This window comes from Punica granatum, chromosome 2 (genome assembly GCF_007655135.1).
Source record: "Punica granatum isolate Tunisia-2019 chromosome 2, ASM765513v2, whole genome shotgun sequence".
NCBI classification, from domain to species: domain Eukaryota; kingdom Viridiplantae; phylum Streptophyta; class Magnoliopsida; order Myrtales; family Lythraceae; genus Punica; species Punica granatum.
In genome coordinates this window covers 4,043,293-4,062,808 of record NC_045128.1, presented here as the reverse complement: position 1 = coordinate 4,062,808, position 19,516 = coordinate 4,043,293, and the positions used below count along the sequence as shown (strand labels likewise).

Sequence of the window (19,516 nt, the reverse complement as noted above, 5' to 3'; positions counted from 1 at the left end):
TGATTATAATCGTCTAGTAAATAAATAACTCATAATTTTATTATATGTTAATTAATTTTATAAATCATTATTAGTCTTATAAAGTTTCAACTCAGTAAATCTTACAGCGAAGTCATTGACCCATTTGATGTAAAAAAGTTTTAGATTCACAAAATATAAAATGTGAGTGAGAATAAAATACCAACAAATACTTAACTTAAAATTTTATAGACTTTATGATTTTTATTCTCGATTAACTAAAGCTAGGGAGTTTGATTTTTTAGGATGTTATTTTTTTTTATAAATTAGATTGATAATCGAGATTATTATATTTTACATGAATTATTTACTTATAAACTCTTGAGTAACTATTATCTAGCATCGGTCTAAAGTTTATCGTATTAAAATTCATATAATATAACAGATGATTTATTTGTATATATCATTATAAACAACAATTAGATTTCGATTATCATTTTCATACTTAATTTCTTGTAGTAAAATTTTCTTTGCATAGTTCATGCAATGCACAGATTTAATAAATATATATATATATATATATATATAAAATATAAAAGAAAAGTACCAAACAAGGTTCATAAGTTTGGTGACTTTTTTCTTTGAGGTCTTAACGTTAAATATTATGTAAATAAGCCGTTATGTTTGCTAAGATATTGGTTAAATGCCTTGTTTTATTTTAAAATTTTCTTCAATATCTAGAATTAAAGATTAATTTTTAAAATGTGAAAATTAATTTATATATTAAAAAAAAAGCAGGAGGCTTTTGTTGGAATAAGATGGTGGGGTTGTCCCCGAGGGCCACCACCTCCACGCCCAAGGTCGCTGGCAATGGTCCTACCCCCTATAACCGTGATCCAAAAAATTGCACCTACTTCATATCTTGATTGGCCGGACCATCATCGGCGACAACACCCCCCTCGCCCCCAAGAATTTCAAATTCTAGAAATTGAAGAAACTATCAAAATAAGGAAAAAAAAAAGAAAAAAGGATTTTGAACTAACATTTTTAGCAAACGATATGGTCACACTCACACGTACATAAAAGTAAATGTTAAAGCCTCAAAGAGCAAAACTACCAAACGCAGAGGTCCTTATTGGTACCCTTCCCTCCTTATGGGCCATGGTTGGAACTCAAGGAATGTTCAATGGGGAGTTTGCAATATAATTGGCCCAAATCTGTCATGGGCCATGGTAGGAGCAGTCCAACCATCATGCACATTAAAATTATTATCTATAAGTATAATCGGGAAGTGTGAGTTAAGAGAACTTTTTGTTCTTGCTTTAGGTAGTATAATGAATAAGAGTCAACTTGATTATTGTCATGCATATTTCGACATTGAGAAAAGCAAGTCGCTATTTTATAATTAAGTCTAATTATTTTTAGTCCTACCATCATGGATTCATGGTATTTATATTTTCCATTACGATAAAAATCAATGCGTTTAAACTTTATAAGCAATAAAGAGATGTGAAAAGATAAATAAGAAGTGAAATTGAAACCAATAAAAATCATGACATCTTGATTCTGAATCGAATAGCAGTGCTCATGTTTTCTTCCTTCTTTAACACCATGAAAGTAATATCTGAAGCATTTGGGGTAAAAACAATTACAAGATGAATATTATCATTCGCTAAGACTTAGCTCCAAATTTTGCAAATGCATGAGATGTTGGGTCGACAGACAAGTGGCTACCGGACCTGACCGGTCTAAGTAATCAGTTGGATAAGGGATTCGTGGAACAAAGCCGGTCTAGTCCGGTCAAATGGTCAGCCTGGTCTGAACCTGATGACAACAGATACGGACACGGCCCAGCCTATTTACCGGTCAGCTGCCGATTGTCATCGATGGACAGCCTCCGACTCCGGCATCCTCCGCAGCTGCCGTGGAACAGCCGCTGCCGCTGCCGCCACCGCCACCGCCATTTCTACCCCCAGCCGCAGGCGACTCCACCAGCACCTGTCCACTGCGCGCTGAGCAAGCAGGGCCAGCGCCTCGTCCACAGCCTGACCCTCGCCGCCGGAGATGCCGCCGCCACCGACCGCTTGATGAAGAAATTCATCGCGGGCTCACCGAAATCCGTAGCTCTCAATGCTCTGTCGCATCTCCTTTCCCCCGGCGCCGCCCAGCCCAACCTCTCCTTTCTCGCTCTTCCGGTGAGTCAACTCCCTTTGCCTCCTTTGATAGTAAGAGACTTCTGTTAAGTCACAGTACACTCGATACTGTTCTGCAGTTCTATCTGAGGATCAGGGAGGCTTCCTGGTACAAATGGAATCCCAAGTTAGTTGCCGAGCTCATCGCGCTGCTCGATAAACAAGGAAAGTTCGAGGAATCGGATGAGCTTACTGCAGAAACCGTTTCGAAATTTGAGTTTCGTGAGCGAGACCTCGCTCTGTTCTATTGCAATCTGATCGAGTCCCATGCCAAACACAAATCTGATCGAGGATTCCACGCCTCTTTCGCTTATCTGCAGCAACTTCTCCGAAATTCTGCATCTGTTTACGTGAAGAAGAGAGCTTATGAGTCCATAATCTGCGGCTTGTGCGAGATGGGTCGGCCCATCAAAGCGGAGAATATTATTGTCGAGGTGAGACCCAAAGGGATCTTACCTTCAGCTTTCGAGTTCAGGACTCTGGTGTATGCGTATGGGAAATCAGGGTTGCTTCCAGAGATGCTGAGATTAGTTGACTCCATGGAAAGTGAGGGATTTGAGATCGATACTGTGTGTTCGAACATGGTTCTTTCTTCTTACGGAGCCCATGGTGAACTAACTCAAATGGTTCATTGGCTTCAAAGGATGAAACTCAGGGGTGTTCCTTTCTCGATCCGTACTTATAACACTGTCTTAAACTCATGCCCCACAATTGTGTCAATGACGAAGAACACGAGTGATTCTCCAGTCTCGATCGAGGAGTTGAAGGAGGTTTTGGATGGCCAGGAGGCTTTGCTGGTCCGAGAGTTAATAGATTCTCCTATTATAAATGAGGCAATGGAGTGGAGTACCTCAGAAGCAAAATTGGATTTGCATGGCATGCACTTGGGTTCAGCTTATGTGATCTTGTTACAATGGATGGAAGAGATGAAACGAAAGCTTGGTGATGGTAAAGCTGTAGTTCCGGAGGAAGTCACCATAATCTGTGGATCAGGGAAACACAGCAGTATCAGAGGAGAATCGCCCATAAAGGGCATGGTGAGAGAGTTGCTGATTCGAGCGAAGAGCCCGATGAGAATTGATAGGAAGAACAACGGGTGTTTAGTAGCCAAAGGAAGAGTCTTCAGAGACTGGCAATGTAAAAGGTAATGACTCCGGCTCCTGTGGTTGGAATAGGAGAGATGGAACTAAGCGAGAAGCAAGCTTGACGTGCTTCGAGGATTCACACCTGCAAGAACCATAAAGTTTGTCATCAATAGTCTGTTGGAAGATTGAGAAATATTTTGATTACTAGATGTGGCAGAAAAGCTTGGATGCTTTTAGTCCACATAGCGAAAAATCATTAGTATTCGAAAATTTCACGACCTTGATGCTCAGCATTGCAAGTAGTGAGTTGGCAATTAAATGGCGTGCAGCGCTGCTTAGTCAAAGGAGACGAGCTGAATGGCAAAAAAATTTCTCAGCAGACCTTGAGCCTGATAATGCAGTTTTCAATTCACATGGTGGCCGCCTTAAATTGACAGGCGGAATATAATTCCTTCGGATAAAAAGTATTTAAAAGAATGAGTCATTATCATGATTTTAATGTACCTTAATATCTTCTTCCCCCGTTTCATCTTCAAAAGTTGCATTGAACATCTACTAAGGATTGGCCCGTCTCTTCCATCATGCCACCGATCGAGCTGCCAAAATATGGTTTGCTGAGCAGGGGAAGAAATTAAACAGAACAAACTTTGATAGACATGCATTTACGAAAAGGATGTTTCTATATAGCCAGAGAGATCACCTTTGCTTCTATCGTCTAGTATGATCTTCATCATGATAACACCTTTTTCACTGCCAAAAACCTGAAAAATTTAAAGGTGAAGTGAAGAAGGTAACAATAGTTGACAAAGACCTCTCTAGAGCTCGAAAAGGCTACATGAATCAGAACATCAGAATGTCTAGTTAATCACAACCAGACCAGAACAGGCAGTTCAACTGCTTTCAATTCCAGCTGGAATTCGAAGTCTGGACAAGAAACTGCTATAAAATTTTATTGGTGGAACTGCTGTAAAATTTTATACTTTAAATGCTGTTCTGCTCTTTGAAAGATAATGATGATGTTATTACTCATAAGCAGTTGGATTACCCGAACACCATATAAGACTTGTGAAGCATGCCTCAAATGGTATCTTCGATAACTGATGGACCTTTTCACTCTTAACCTTTTGGCACAACTTAAAGACTATAAAGGAGAGATTGAAGACCCGTGAATGGAGGAAGTTACTGATATACCTTCCAGTTTTTAAGTGTAGGAATCTTTGAATGTCCAGTTACTGTTCCTAAAACCATGGCATCCACCAGATATACATCTTTCCGAGATTCTTCAGTGAAACTGCCTCAGCAATTAGCCGTCGAGCTTGACCTTCAACCGCTAAAGGTAGAGATGGTGCAGCTCCAACTCCAACTACTACGCCTTGCAACCTTGCCTCAATATTACTGATGGCGCGCTGCAATAAAACATAATCAAGAAATAAGCAAAACCAGAGAACACGTCAAAGCGAGTCAACTAAGCAACTCAGACAAGTGATTATCCATCCTTCAACTACTTTAAGCCAGTTTCAGGGAAAAGGAAAACTAATCTTATTCGCTGTTTCTGCACTCGCTCCCAGAGAGTGAGAAGGGGAGAAGCTTAAGTCTGCATTCTGTTGCCATGGTTCAATATTGACGCTAGTGGCAGTAAACTCACTACTGGAAATTGAAACATTTACTTTCCATTTGACAAAATACTCCAGTTGTGCCTAGTGAATCAAGTCACTCTTCCATGGTTCAACATTCATTCAGAGGTACATTAAAATGATGTAAATGGAAACGATCGGATCCCTGGGTATTTTCTTCACACGAACATGCACAAATCCTAACCCTCATTTATATTTTCATGGAGGAATCCCCAATATATTGAGAAAAAAATAAAAACATAAAGACAATTTTCATTCAAATATTTAACCAATTAGAATCGAGACTAAAAAATATAGGAAACATTAAATTGCAGGACTTATAGTTCGAAGATCCACACCTGTGCATGAGGGTTTTGAACCTCCACGCCACTGGATTTATGAGATTTTGTCCATTCCACCAAAGGATCGTGTATAAATGTTTCAAGAACACTCATCAGAGTATCTTTGTGTGTCCTCAGCACAGAGAGTGTAATTTCAGAAACCCTTAAAAAGATGCCTTCATATCCAGTGATGCCCAGTCCATCGATCATGTTCTGAAGAATGCAACAGTGAACAGATGTGTAAGAACAAATATTTGGTCAGCAAGGGATCAAGTCACTATAAAAATTGCTCCATGCGACTAGGTTATATCAACAGCAATTGGTGTAAGAAAGAATAAGTTTGTTGGTTCTCAAAAATTAATACATTTCCAGCAAAGACAATCTTTACCATAAAACATGTATACTAAAAACAAAGCATACATACATACATGCACACATGCATGCGCGCGCACATATGTAGTTGCAGTTTTTCTAGCTAAATTGAATTCACAATTGAAAGAGTCAGGTCACCATTCATGAGTTAAGAGAGTCATAGAGGATCTAGTACACAAAATTGCAGGCTCCTACCTGAGTCAGTCTAAAGGGCACCAATTCAGGTTTCTCCAGCTGCAAACCCTTGTCAAATAGGCAACTGAAATCAACATGTACACAGTCCCCAGTTGTGGAGTCGAACAGAATGTTTTCACCGTGCCTATCGCCAAGACCCACAATATGCCCAACCATGGACCAGACTGCAGTTGTGTGGGCATATGCTGTCCGAGCCCTAAACCAAGCAGCAGGCTCCGAGAAAGTGGTCAGGAACCACTTGTGGAAAACAGGAGGGAACATGGGAAGGATTTTCACCTTAAGCATTTCATCTTCGGGCATTTTGCCTTGGGATTGGTCATAAATCCGTTTAATTTGAGGATTAGTTCTATGCCTGTCAAACTTGCCACATTTTATATATATGTCCTGCAGTATATGTCGGAGTCCTCGAGTGTGCGGGACCCACTGTACCATTCCACAATCCTCAGTTAAAGGAATCACTGCAAATGTGCGGATGTACAGCTTTCTCCGTCGGCTTTCTGGATATTTGGATAATAAGCGGTTTATAGTTGCAGTAAATTCCATCATGCGAGCATCTTTCCTCAAATCATCCTTTGGTTTGCAAAGGAACGGTCGTTCAATACCATCACTGCCCAGCAGAACAATCTGAAGAACAAAGGGGATAGATATTCAACAAGGAAATTTGAGATATGCTCGTGAAAAAAAGTACCAAGATGTTCTACAAGGTAAATAGTTATTAAACATAGGCTACAAAGGGTTCTGACTTCTTCCAGCAAAGCATTGGTCGCAACGACAAACATAACTTTCTTTTGTATAAACTCTGCTTATTTGACTATTTTTCAGCTAACACAATCATCTTAGGTGTGGTTGAATGACCAATGTCATCAATCTTAAACATAGCAGTATCACTCTTAATACCCTTTCAAAATGCTGAAGAAGTCTGTCAAATTAGTTATCCCATGCAATATTGTAAACTGAATCATCTAACTGCAGAACCAGAAATCAGGGAGAAAAGCATCTCATGGAACTGTCGACAAGGGTTTAAGAATACCTTCTTAGGTCTCTGAAGAGATGAAAGAATCTCAGCCTCGTCTGATATCCCAGATATAGTTGGAAGATCTGTAGTAGAAAAGATATCTGAATGGTGACTTCCTTTCAGATCTGGATCATATGATGGTAGACTAACTGTGAGAGACTGCTGGATTGGCATAATGATATCCACGGGCATCATCCTCTTCAAGGCACTGAATTCAGTAGCAATATTGATTGTTTTTGCCTTTGACTGGCCTGCATGGAAGCATAACCTAATTAGGTGGTCAATTAGGGCAGCAAACTGGGTGAAAATATTATTTCCATTGCTTCCTTGGGTAAAACCCTTTCTCGCAGCTTGTATGATTTCTGCTGCTGCCTCACGCCTTGAAGGCACAGTAGATTTTGAGACTGCTGCCATTATCCAAAGTGCTTGTTGTGGGTATTGCCGAAGGACAGAGGTAATGATGTGTTTAACAAGTCGAACAGTTTCTCCATTGTGATGGCAAATTCGAGATACCAGTTGAGGTAAGACTGTCAACCACTGATATGTAGGCAAATCCTTCAGGCACCCCTTCATAACATTCATGACCTGCCAAATGGAGGAGAAATTAACTACTGTAGACAATATAATACACGAATAAGAAATTAATATCCAAAGTTAAAAAGCTCCTTTGCTACCTTCCCGTGGATGTTTTTCAAATCTCTGTCGGATGAAGAACCATTTTTCTGATAGAAGCTTCCGAAATCAAACCATAAGGTTAACAACCTAGGAAGCGCTTGAAATAGATTCCTATGTCCTCTATGCAGCCCCTTTGCATAAAACAATAAAACGTCTGGCAGGTAATACCACCAGCTCTTGTCATTGCCCAAGGTTGTAGAAACAGCCGTTACAGAAGAAGATGCCAATACCCTAGGGCCACGTTCAGAAGTTTCTTCTTGGCGTTTGCGAGCATCAGCAAGCAATTCTTCAAAGTACTTAGCCACATAGAAATACCCTTTTTCCCACTTGGGCTGCAGCTCTCTCACCCTAGTGTAAAGACTGATCACATCTTCTTTCTGCTTTTGCCCTGTATAATGGATCCACCTCGAATAAAGGAGGAGAGTTTTTGCAATATCACGATTCGCATTAAAACTCTGAGTATCAGTCTGTAAAGGTGGCAAATTCAGAGGAACCAGAGAGAGGCTGCTAATTGAGGATATTGCAGCAGAACCTATAACTTCCACTGGCATATTTAGAAGTGAATGCTGCAGCTCAGCAATTGCCCCATCAGAACGCCTGATGCCCCAAAGAAGCCTTGCCTTTTCCATGTGTACATTAGGAGCGCCTGATGCTTGTGCTTCAAGAATTGCTCGATTCGCCGTTTCATAATGACCAGCTGATCGACAGAGCTTTGCATATTGCAACCAGCAATTCCCAACCTGTGCCCCAAGAGCACTGGCATCAAAAATTAGCCTTCTCAATGATAAGAGTGGTTCCCTAGCCCACAATGAAGGTTGAGTAAACCGAAGTCGATTCTCCCAGTGCTCCATCATATTTGAGAATTGCACATCACCAGCGTGAAATGATTTCTCCAAGAAAGATTTGCCAAGAAGAAGAGCATGAAAATCCTCCAGTTCTCGTAAGAAGTGAAGTTTCACAACATGCGGGTAAGCTCGCATATATGAGTCCATTCCAGCAGCAGCCAAAGGGGCAATCAGAGCTTGCTTTGACAGTGCGATTTTCTCGGCCACTGAAAATTGATCCTTCTTCATCATCACCTGTAGAATGTTTGCAACATCCATGTCAAAGGAAGCATTACTCTCAGAGCTGCTACAGAGTAAACCCTCTTCATTGGCTCCACTGAGGTACTCTTCCATCAGGTCCCAACGACGGAGCCTCCATGCTGCCTGCACTCCCTGCATTGACCATGTTTTCTTATACTTGGGAATCCGAGAAATTAAACCATCAACATGGGTCATCATGGCCTGAAGGTGGCACATGTTCAGCAAACAATTGAGTACATCAGAGTGGCGTTGAGCAGAATTAGGCTCCATCTGCAAAGCCTGTTCAGAAGAAGTCAAAACTTCAGCCCAGTTTCCTGCTTTCTTATTTATCAGAAGCTGGTCTTGTAAACTTAGAGATTTCCTCAGACATGCAAAGCCAGAGAGTCCATCAGGCTCATCGAAGTAGCTGTATATTTCCATTAAATATGAAACATCATCATCCTCGAAAACACCGCTGATCTCAGCAGCTGGATTGAACGAGCCAGACTTATCACGCACATAGGACTCAAAATACATCAAGGCCCTGGCGTAAGCCTGACACCTGAAGGACGACTTTGCAAGGGTCACTTTTGGTATTGCAGCCAATAGCTCTGAGACATTTTTACACTGTATGAGAAGTTGTTCCTGATCAGATAGAGCATTTGGACTCTGATCTTTCATCCTGGACTGCTGTTGTTTAGATGCCAAAGATTGTAAAGACTGGGAAAGAGCTAGCTCCTGGCCCACATCATCAACCCACTGGCCCAGATTATCCAGAAGATTAAACACAGCCTGAACGCAAACTTCACTCTGCCCAGAGACAGTTCCAATGATTGAAATTGCACTGTTCTCGGATGCTGCTGCATCGAGCACAGAGAGAATTTCTTCAGTTATTCCATGGCGCGCCTCCTCGGAACCATGACAGACAGCATGAAGAACTAAGTATGGTAGCAAGTATGTTGCTGTTTGCATGTCATGACGCACTATACCTCTACAAGCATTAAAAATGCCCGCGCGGGGTCCAGAAGCATGTGTAGTTAACTTCCGAATCCAATAATAGATCCATCTCCTAAATGACATAGAAGGGCGATATATAGGACCAGCTGAAGCAGAATCACCCACATTAGGAAGCTGGAATCGAGACGTTAAGCAAGGGGCAATAATCTCTTTAATGTAATTTGAGAACCGGTCCCACAGTTTCTGACCCCTCCAATTGGTCCCACGGCTACTGGTAGTGTCTTTGCTCGATGATGCAACCACCTTCAAGGGGTTCCTATCATACTGTGCCTGAGATGTAGAAGTAGAAGAATTCTCATCTAGTGATGCCTCACAACCAGCGATCTTCAGCAATTCTTGGATAGCTAGGGCAGCTGAGTCTTGAACGATGGCATCAGGCGCAGCTCTAAAGGCCCTTGCAAGGTGCTTGTGGATTAACTCAAAGATAAGGTCATCATCAGAACATTCAATTTTAAAGCGTTGGCACGAAAAGCCCTTGACTTTAGCGGGGTCAACTGCTCCAAGTGATCCAATGCAATCAGCACACACCAGCTTAAGCCTCTGCCCAACAGCAGTCCGCGATTCTTCTGCACATCCTCTCAGTAAAGATGTAATCAAAGAGCTTAAAATCTCCATGTCAGCGCTGGCTTCACCAATAATCAGAGCTGTAACATCCTCCCTTTTTGTGTTCAGCAACTTGCTCAATTCACAAGCCACCATATACCTCACATTCAAATTCTCATGATTCAGACCTACAACAACGTCTCGTAGTTGATCCTTCAGTGTCATCTCCCCACGAGCTTCTTGTATGGCATTGTTTACTTCTGTTAGAGCTTGAATACTTGGCAGAAGGGGAAATTCACGGATGTGCTGCTTTAGAATTGCCCTATTCTTCAGAACAAGTTCTTCCAAAATCTCTACCACTTTATTCAAATTCATAGGGCTGATTTTTTTGTCTCGCTCAACAAAAGGAATTAAAGATGCAAAAACCTGAGAAATAACATGTTTGATGCTGGATGGCGATACCTCCCTCAATTGCTTAATTAAAAAGTGCAAGATGGAGAGACCTTGAAATTGGAGAGATTCTTTATCAATGGCGTACATGATAAGGACCATCAGCTTTGGCATGTATGTTGTAAGGTGAGAACCCATCATCTCAATTAGCATCTCAATACGTTTCAAAGCTTGTTTCTGCAGCAAGAGATCATCTGAATGCAGCAACTTTCTGTCTATACTGTTGAGAAGACCAACAAAATGATTCTTCAAAAAGTTGGGAAGATCTTCACCCCCCGTAAGTACTCTTGCTACTTCCTTAACCATCTGTGGGATCCTTGCCAATCTGTGCGACAAGCTTGATAAGAATGACTAACAGAATTTAAAATAAAACTTGCAAAATACAAATTTAACAATAAAATTTCATTAATGACAAGAAATCGGAAATGACACTGAACTATCTCACATAAATTAAGGCAAGAAATAGAGGCAAACATAACTTAATGATAGCAAGTTTGTCAGTCGACTGGTGCAATCTCAGAGTCCTCGGGTGAAAGTATAAAATATAAGAATTCGAGGCAACGCCACCCCCCCCCCCCCCCCCCCCCAAAAGAAAGAAAAGAAAAACCTAGTGTTTATTATGGGAAGGTTTGGAATGGCTTCCTTCTTCGTACAACACATAAAATGTGCAACACAATGCAAAATGGCATGACTCATTAGAAAACTTATAACGCACTTGAGGTTGAGGACTGTGAGAACAATGAAAATAAGAGAGATGAGCTGCACCGTATTCCATATGAAATCTCAGCATTCTGGATTAGTTGTTTGGGCAAATTATACCTTCTCTCTGTCTCCTCTGAGTCACCGCTGTCAAGAAAGCATATAAGCTCATCAAGAAGAGCAGGTAAAGCAGCTGCAAAGATTTCCTGGCTGTCTGACCCGGTGTGCTCTCTGTAGAACTGCAGAGCGGATTGGAGTTCTTGTTCATTTGCTTGATGTAGGGCAAAAGCAAGAACTTTTGGGAGCCAATTAACAACCAGCGGCACCAGATCAGTGTTTAAACACCTCGCCAACTCATACAAGGTCTCTAGAGCTTTCTCATTTTCCTGCTGAGACATCACGAGTTTCGGAAGAACAATGGGGACCATCTTCTTGAGAAGCTCCGCAGTCTCAATCCCGAAAACAGCTTCTGAAAACTCCCTGACCATTGCAGGCCGGTTGGGAAGTCTCATGGACAGATACTCAAATAGTTCATTTCGAATATAAACCACTTTCAAAAGGATTTCTTCAAGTCCTCCTTTTACATGGTCGTAGCAAGATTTGTGTATCAGCCTAGACGCATTCATTCTCACTGTCACATGTGGATTATCAAGTTGATCAACCAGAAGAATGAGAGAAAACAAGAAGAGCTGACTGTTGATATCCACAGAAATCATAATTTCCGCAGTCGACTGCAAAAGAGTTTCAAAAATCTGGGGATCTTCTGCTGCTGCCAAAGCATGCTTGATTATGTCTAAGAATATCTGTTCTTTACTTTTACTCTGGCCATATTCGGTAGAAAATAAGCACGTCAAAATGGGATCTTCAGCAAAGACACTGATCTGGGAGCAGAATGCTTCTCGCACATCCTTCTTTCTACAAAGGAGAAGGTCTTCAATGCATTTAACCCATTCATGTCTTGCTTTGATCAGAATCTCAGTAGTCCCATGTCCAAGAATTCGCCGGATATTTTGCACACATGTAACCTGAACTTCTTCTGATGATTCATCGTAGAGGAGCTTAAAAAACAGAGATTGCAGATACGTGAACCCCTCATCCGAACAAGTCACATTATCTGGCATATCAGGTGGAGTTATGACATTTGCAGAGCATTCCTCATTGTTACAAGCATCTCTGTCACACTTAGAACACCTAAAGCCTTGCAACAACAGATTTAGAGTCGAGCAGCATTTTTCGCCTTTCATATTGATATATAGCTTGCATGAACTGTTATCAGAATAGGCTTTGTCATTGCACGACCCATTTAGACAAGACAAGAAACCAAGAGAAAAGGGAATGATTTTCTTCACTTGCTCATGCTCAAAATTCCCAAAGATCCTGCAATTTGACAAAGAATAGTAAAGAAAAACGAACAATCAAATCATATGAAAAGGAAAATCCCAGCAAAAATTCCTTAATGAGATAAAAGAAAAAGATTCTGGGCAGCACATTCTAACATATGAATTAAGCACTCTATACCTGGTCAACATATCCAAACATCATCCTTTACTCTATATTGCATCTCACCATCATATGACCGAAGTAAAACTGAAAATGATCTGGTTCCAACTACAAGCTTTACAATTGCTAACTAGTTTTTATTACCCTAAATAATTGTTCTACCTACTAAGGCATCTCATAAAGCTAGTCAACTGGTTCAGGGTAATAACAATGGTTACTCTAGCTGAAAGAAATTACGTTGGATGATATAAACACACCTATCAAAACCAAGCAACTAACATTTTCAGATACAACCCATCAAAATGGTCTCAGAAGATAGGGAATTTTAACGGCTGAGCGAGTGAAAGAAATTATCTCACAAGAAGGACAATCGCAATATTATTAGATTCAGTAGCAAAATGCTGATACAACCAATGCCTCAGGAGTTCATGAAAAGAAATATATATATACATTTATATTTTATTTATTAATTTATACATAAATCTAAATATTACGAATAAGTTCTTTTTAATAAGTGTACTTTTTTCTTTTTAAAAATTCAAAAATTTTACCAATCAATAGAGGAGATAAAGTGACTCTAAATGCAGAAACTATGTATGTAAATAGACAAAATAAGTCCCAGCGTCAACTTACTCCAGCCTTCTAAAGATATGCTTCAGTATACCAAGACCAGACCACAATACATTCACAGGCATGGAAATAATAGCTTCAGCCACAACATCTTCTGCCTTATCACGAAGAGACATATCCAAAACTTCTGCATTTATTCCATCACTAAAGCTAGGACCCAGCTTGGACAGAACTTGAACAGAACTAATTTTACTTTTGCAAGGGGACTGATGTTCCTCAAGAGAATGAGTCCATGGAATCTTGAGCACTCCAATTAGATAATTGGCATCACCCTTATCACCACAGAAAAGCTTCTGCTTCAAAAAGAGAGGACCTAAACAGAAAGATAAATTGAAATGAATTAATACATAGAGTAGCAAACTTTTACCAGACAGCAAATGAAGCAACAAGCAAACACATCGAAAGACACCCACTAATTAATCATCAAGCCAGAGAAATACAACAATTATGCTCCAAATTCAGAAAATCATCGCATGCAGTTATTTTTTTCATGAAACAAATGAATAAGGGATCAACAATAAATGTTCCAGCATACAGTGAATAACATGTTTCTCATCTATATTGCATAAGAAGACAACAAATTAACCACTGGATTGTTTTGACTGCTTGTTGGCAGCAAATGGCATGTAGCAATTTGCTTAACATACAGTATTTCAAAAATGAAACTAAAATTTCTGTTTGGGAACTTCAGGCTGAAACCAGACAAAACTAGATTGAAGTTGAAATTAGCCAGAAAAATGAAAAAGATAAAAGAGAAGATCTGTTGATGAATTTTTATTGTATACACTAAATCATAATTAGCAATTGAAACGCACTAGATCATTGCTTTGCTTGCTCCTACAAGAATTTCAAACAATGAAATAAATTATTAAAGAAAGCCACGTATCAACCTATCAACAGACCGAAGTTTCTGAAGTTACAGATTTCCTCCAGTAAACCATCCTCTATTGCACTAAATTTCTTCGTGTTGCTTCATCAATTTTGACTAGCCATTTCCCAACTACCTGGTATTTTTCCACCTACTTCAGTTCTTGTTTCTAGGTTTCCAGGAATGCACTTGGCTTTGTCTTTGTCATTAAGAATTTCCTCTTAGACTCGTTATCAGGCTAAACTTCCTATGTTGTATTTGCACTTCAACAATACCATACAAATGGAAAGATCATCTTTAAACAAAGACTACAAAAAGTCATTCTTTATTAAAATAGAAAAGGAATTTTTTCCATCTCTTATTTACTTAAGTCTTCAAAGTGAAACAACAAATTTAGTACCACTCACTGCACCATGTCCCAGCAATGATGGTAAGTGGGATTTCCTTACTTTGTAAAAGCAGTACACTGTGAATTGCTTCCAGATAGATGGACAAACTTATTGAATTTCCTATTTTTGCCTGCAAGATGAATTCAGTAATTCAATAATCAACTAAAAGATAAACATTGTTTAGAATGATTTCCACAAATGCAGCCCTACCTGGTCAGAGATCCAGGGAAGCCATGATAGCATCTGCTGGAAGATGGAAAAAGACAAAATGGTCTTTGGATATCTTGAGAAGGCAATGCAAACCATGCAAAGAGCGGTCAATGCAATCTCTGGTTTTGGAAAACCAATGTGAACAGCCGAAGGCTTCAACTTTCCAACAAATGAAATAATTAATTCATGAAAATAACCAGCATGTTTTTCTTCTCTTTCACAGATAGTCAAATGAGAAGCACTCTGCTGTGGTAGAACGTAACTAGCAGAAGCTTCCCCTTGCTGACTTGTCTTTTGGCGTTTGATATTGTTGGTCTGACCATTCACATTAGACCTTTTTTCTCCAACCCTTGACGAGTTGAACGATTTACCAGATAGCACAGACAACTCTGAAACATTTCCATTGACTTCCATAACTCCAACACAATCAATACCGAGAATGGAGACTGCTACTTGTAAGCAACTTGTCAGTTGAAAGCAAGGTTCCGGATGATGCATCATCTTTATAAGGATCTCTGGCTTCCATATATCAGGTGGGCAAATTCTAGCAACCCGTTTGTATGCATTGCATAATGCAGCCTAGGAAAATACAACTGCATTAGTATTGCTGGTATATTAAATGTTACATTTTACAGTTAAGGGAAAGGTGAATCAAATGAGAATGAGCCAAGCTTGTCGAATAACAAGGGAAGGACAACCCAACCTTGAGCTCTTGGCTTCTGGTTTTGCATACTGATAGAGGAAAGACGCTAACTAAATCGACAGCTGTTTGCATGACCACTTCATCAGGACAATTTGTGTGGAATGCTTCGAGGCAATTGCCAATGCAGGTGTCATAGACTTTATTTCTGCAGTGCAAAAGCCAATAGATAGCCTCACTGTATCCACCATTAACGCTAGATATAATGCTTCAATCTACAGCCAATTCAATTCAAGCCTTCAGTGCATTCTAGTCTGTAGTGAGTATTTCCTTCCAAATTTTAGTAGTCTAAGCTGCAAACAGTATATCAGGAGGAACATGAAAACACTTAAAAAAGAAAAATGAAAATTAACATCAAAAGAATCAATTTGGTCACTTAGAGTTGCAACATAACATTAAAACTCAAATACTCAAACAACATTGTCAATATGTTGTATAAATATTTATCAATTGATGTAGCATAAAATTCCACTGTATCAATATTACCTACAGCAAGAAATCATTGAGGCCACTTATGGAAATAAACCTCCACGAATATAAAAAGCAAGAAGTGAAACTCAAAAAGGCTTTGAAATTGCATGATTCTTATGAGAAAATTCTGTAAATTATATATGTTAACCATACACCAGAACTTCACAAGAAAATAAGATATAAATTTCACCCAGCTGTTCAAGTACCTGAATACTGGCAGTCCATCTTTATCCTCACTCAGTATAGCCAATACTGATCGAATTATGTTCTCATGTGGAGCAATGTCATAGCTTACTGTTGATCCTATGATCCGTGCGAAGTCAAAACATGCCTTGTAAAATATTTTAATGATCAGAATACTTATTTCACAATTATGGTGAAAAGGCAACCAACATTTGCAAAGAAAGGATGCCTAATAACTGAAAACACAACATAATGATACCTACCATCTGCAAGTCAGCGTCTCCAAAACATAACAGAGAACAAGCTGAAGAAATAAATGACAAACTGAGTAAACCTTCAACAAATATCATTCCATCCACTAAGCATTTTGTCAAAAGCTTCATCATCCAAGTCGCAAAGGTTTGCCATCTCCTGTTGCCACTGAGGTTCATCAAAATGCCAAAGCCGTCATCTGGTTTACAACTTGTCGGAAGATCACAGAGGCAAGCAGGATCATCAAATATACCAGTAAAGGATTGGCTGAAACACTTCAAGGTCAATTTAATAGATTCAGAAGTGGTTGATGCGTCTCCACAGATTGATGCAGCGTACAAAAGATCTGGTCATTGACATAGCATATAAATACATCATGCATGGAACCCAATGATCTAAAAAGCAAATGAGACAGAAAATTTATGATGATGGAAAACAATATCAGCAAGAATCTACAGGTAGCATTTCAAACAGTAACATTTGTACCCACACTACGCGTGATATTATACGATTTTTTTTCCGTTTTTTAATCACATTTTGAACATTAACTTATTACGTTATGCATCTTACTTGCTATTTTTAATAGAAGTAAAACCAATTTCTACAATTTTTTAAAATGAAAGAATCTTTAAAGAAAAAATTAAAAACAGAAATTATAATAAAGTGATTGATGACGTTGAAGAAGAAATAAAGGGAAAAGGGGGTGACGAGAGAGAGAGAGAGATAGATAGGAGGGAGAGAAAGGGAGAGTAATGGGAGAGGGGTGAAAACAGGTGTTAAAAAATATTTAAAATTACTGCTCTATACTTTAATATCCAATAATTTTAATTTATTGTTTTTCTTTTGCAATGGCCATTTTCGGTAGAAGGATGGTTACACCAACTGATTTCCTTTTCTCTTATAATAGTATAGATTAAAGAGACCAAAATCTCCAATAAGGAAGACCATTTGTTCCATTTCATGGCCACAAGATTCAGGATGTAGTCGGAAAATGCACAAGAGGCAACAACCACAGGTACATATCAATTTGTTCATAGAACTGAAAGGCTCTTCTCCTCACCTTCAACCACTGCCATGGCATCAACAAAAAATTGACGGTACGCATCTCGTTCCCCAGCCCGAAGCAAAGATAATAGAGATCCAACTGTTTCAAAAATCACGCCGTGCCGAGCACTGGCACAATAAGACAGTTCTTGTTAGAGTCTCAGGCAATTAATGGCAGAAATATTGTATATTCACACAGCAAAAGCAGAAAATTTAAAGAACAAACAGATCCCTATAGAGCGAAGGTAAAGAAGTCATTTCAGCATTCAGAAGCAGAACTTGTATGGTGGGCTAATATTTAATGACTAATAACAGGAATTGTCTCAACTAATAAACCAGTTCAGAATAAATAAACATCACTATTGACATTGGATGTATGTCAAATCATAAAATATATAGGGGAATAACAACAGGACAGCAATAGCTAATTCATAAACACCGTGTAAAACTTTTCTTGCTGCTTACCAGAATGCGGGCTCCGTAAAGAAGGGTAGTATCCGGCCAATTACGGGTAGAACAGCACTTGCTTTCCCATGGTAAAATACACCGGGAATATTTCTTGCAGTTTGAGAAATGAGCTTCAATATTGCAACTACTTCCCTCTCATTTTCTGAAAGAGATAAAACCAAGAGAATGATAAACTCCCATTCAACAAAAAGAAAAGGAAGGTTTCTTAAATTATCAAAAAAAAAAAAAAGTTTCTTCAATAGCAGATAAGCCAGAGGGAGAGAGGACCTTAAAGCACTGAAAAAGCAAGTAACACGTTTCGTAACATCATACATCAGCTCGATAACTATCTTCACTTGACAAGTGAAGGTCATCATTCAGGATGAAGAAGCTGCCATAAAAGATACATGCTTCTAGCCAAACACAGATTTAGCCTTTGACAAGTCAATCGAAACTTCACCCCCCACCCCCCAAAAAGATGAGAAAGATAATAAGAGAACCTATATGCTTTCTTCTGACAGCAGAACTTATTTGTATTCCTCTACATTCTTACTAGGTCAATTGACTCTATGATACACCGAGGATTGGTTGGTCACACCGCAAAGCAGTAGGCTCTTCATTTGAATCTCAGGAACAAACAATCATATCAGTTGAAAGGAAGACATCGAAAGTAATTTGGATAAAAGAAGTTGAACTACTGAATAACTGAAAGTAAAGCTAGAGAGACAGCATCTCTTTGGTAGCTGAACTACAAATTCTCCTCAAAATTTCACCTTCTTTTCCCTGATAAGAATCGTTATGCAGTTCTTCTTATGCTCGAAAGAAAAAAAAGAAAAACAAATTTAGAACATCCACTTTAACACCTAGCATGAGGCTAAAGCGAACAACCAGGTCCCACCATTTCATTGCAAATCACCGTACAACTACCGTAGCAAAGAGACATTCTCTTGTGAAGATCCATCTAACGATTGAATCCTCTCACCTTTTGCGCACAAGCCAAAAATGTCTTCTTTTGATTTGCTAAAACTGCATAGTGCGTCCTCTCAACTCTCCTCTTCGCCATTTCAGCAAACAAATGGCGGACTGCAACTTCTAGTCCAACACTTACCATTACCACTGGCGCAGACTCTCTCTTTCTCCCTCCCTCCCTCCCTCTCTCTCTATCTATCTCTCTCTTACATCAGCACAGAATGTGCAGGAATAGGTTGTCGGAGTGAGGGACTACCTGTGGGAGAGGGAACGACGTAAGCGTGGAGGAGATTGGGGAGCACGGCACGGAACCTGATCTCCAGAGCACCGTCGTCTCCTCCGCCGCCGCCGCCACCGTTCTTAGGAGGAGCCGAAGAAGACGCGGCGATGCGCTCCCGGAGCTCGTGGATGATGCTCGAAATGTTGCTGCGCGAAGCCGCCATAAATCAAGCTCGATCCTCCTCCCCCTCTGCGGCTGCTCCAGCGTTCGAACGCTATGGTTACTCTCTTTCTCACTGTTCACTGTTGAGGTGACCGCTCGGCGCTCGACGACTGGCCGGGTTGAATGAGTACTTTGGCGGGGCGGGAGTAGCGTATTGGGAAAGAGTGGAGAAAATAAAAAATAAAAAATAAA

The 19,516-nt window shown here is 39.8% G+C and overlaps 2 protein-coding genes and 1 long non-coding RNA gene across 6 annotated transcripts; 1 reads left to right on the top strand and 2 right to left on the bottom strand.

Moving 5' to 3' along the window:
* Positions 1 to 1,525: 1,525 nt before the first annotated feature.
* Positions 1,526 to 2,748, bottom strand: LOC116197090. The gene is made up of 3 exons (XR_004154985.1): positions 2,607 to 2,748; positions 2,344 to 2,492; positions 1,526 to 2,256 (listed from the first exon to the last, which is right to left on the bottom strand). It is a non-coding gene; the product is annotated as an uncharacterized LOC116197090 (long non-coding RNA).
* Positions 1,808 to 3,611, top strand: LOC116197089 (pentatricopeptide repeat-containing protein At2g17033). Its single transcript, XM_031527115.1, has 2 exons — positions 1,808 to 2,153; positions 2,231 to 3,611. The coding sequence occupies exons 1-2, from the start codon at positions 1,845 to 1,847 to the stop codon at positions 3,296 to 3,298; spliced, it is 1,377 nt and encodes a 458-aa protein (XP_031382975.1). The 5' UTR covers positions 1,808 to 1,844; the 3' UTR covers positions 3,299 to 3,611.
* On the bottom strand, positions 2,746 to 19,477 carry LOC116197086 (serine/threonine-protein kinase ATR). Of its 4 annotated transcripts, none has more exons than XM_031527112.1 (20): positions 19,139 to 19,477; positions 17,932 to 18,076; positions 17,483 to 17,595; positions 16,434 to 16,768; positions 16,194 to 16,318; positions 15,520 to 15,664; positions 14,817 to 15,395; positions 14,667 to 14,736; positions 13,353 to 13,662; positions 11,286 to 12,596; positions 7,446 to 10,845; positions 6,787 to 7,356; positions 5,757 to 6,380; positions 5,208 to 5,402; positions 4,427 to 4,641; positions 3,936 to 3,996; positions 3,740 to 3,831; positions 3,515 to 3,624; positions 3,245 to 3,377; positions 2,746 to 3,132 (listed from the first exon to the last, which is right to left on the bottom strand). In XM_031527112.1, the coding sequence occupies exons 1-15, from the start codon at positions 19,323 to 19,325 to the stop codon at positions 4,474 to 4,476; spliced, it is 8,277 nt and encodes a 2,758-aa protein (XP_031382972.1). In that variant the 5' UTR covers positions 19,326 to 19,477; the 3' UTR covers positions 2,746 to 3,132; positions 3,245 to 3,377; positions 3,515 to 3,624; positions 3,740 to 3,831; positions 3,936 to 3,996; positions 4,427 to 4,473. The 4 variants fall into 4 exon arrangements, with proteins under 4 accessions (XP_031382972.1, XP_031382970.1, XP_031382973.1 ...); XM_031527110.1 differs by having other exon boundaries at positions 3,515 to 3,588; XM_031527113.1 differs by having other exon boundaries at positions 3,515 to 3,588; positions 11,340 to 12,596.
* Positions 19,478 to 19,516: the final 39 nt, after the last annotated feature.

What these genes read in the sequence shown, in the direction of transcription:
- LOC116197089 (XM_031527115.1), top strand. Translation starts at nt 1,845, where the DNA reads ATGGACAGCCTCCGACTCCGGCATCCTCCGCAGCTGCCGTGGAACAGC. An exon ending in TCTCCTTTCTCGCTCTTCCG is followed by an intron (nt 2,154 to 2,230) that starts GTGAGTCAACTC and finishes ACTGTTCTGCAG; the next exon opens with TTCTATCTGAGGATCAGGGA.
- LOC116197086 (XM_031527112.1), bottom strand. Translation starts at nt 19,325, where the DNA reads ATGGCGGCTTCGCGCAGCAACATTTCGAGCATCATCCACGAGCTCCGG. An exon ending in CGTCGTTCCCTCTCCCACAG is followed by an intron (nt 18,077 to 19,138) that starts GTAGTCCCTCAC and finishes TATCTCTTTCAG; the next exon opens with AAAATGAGAGGGAAGTAGTT. An exon ending in GAGACGCTGACTTGCAGATG is followed by an intron (nt 16,319 to 16,433) that starts GTAGGTATCATT and finishes ATATTTTACAAG; the next exon opens with GCATGTTTTGACTTCGCACG.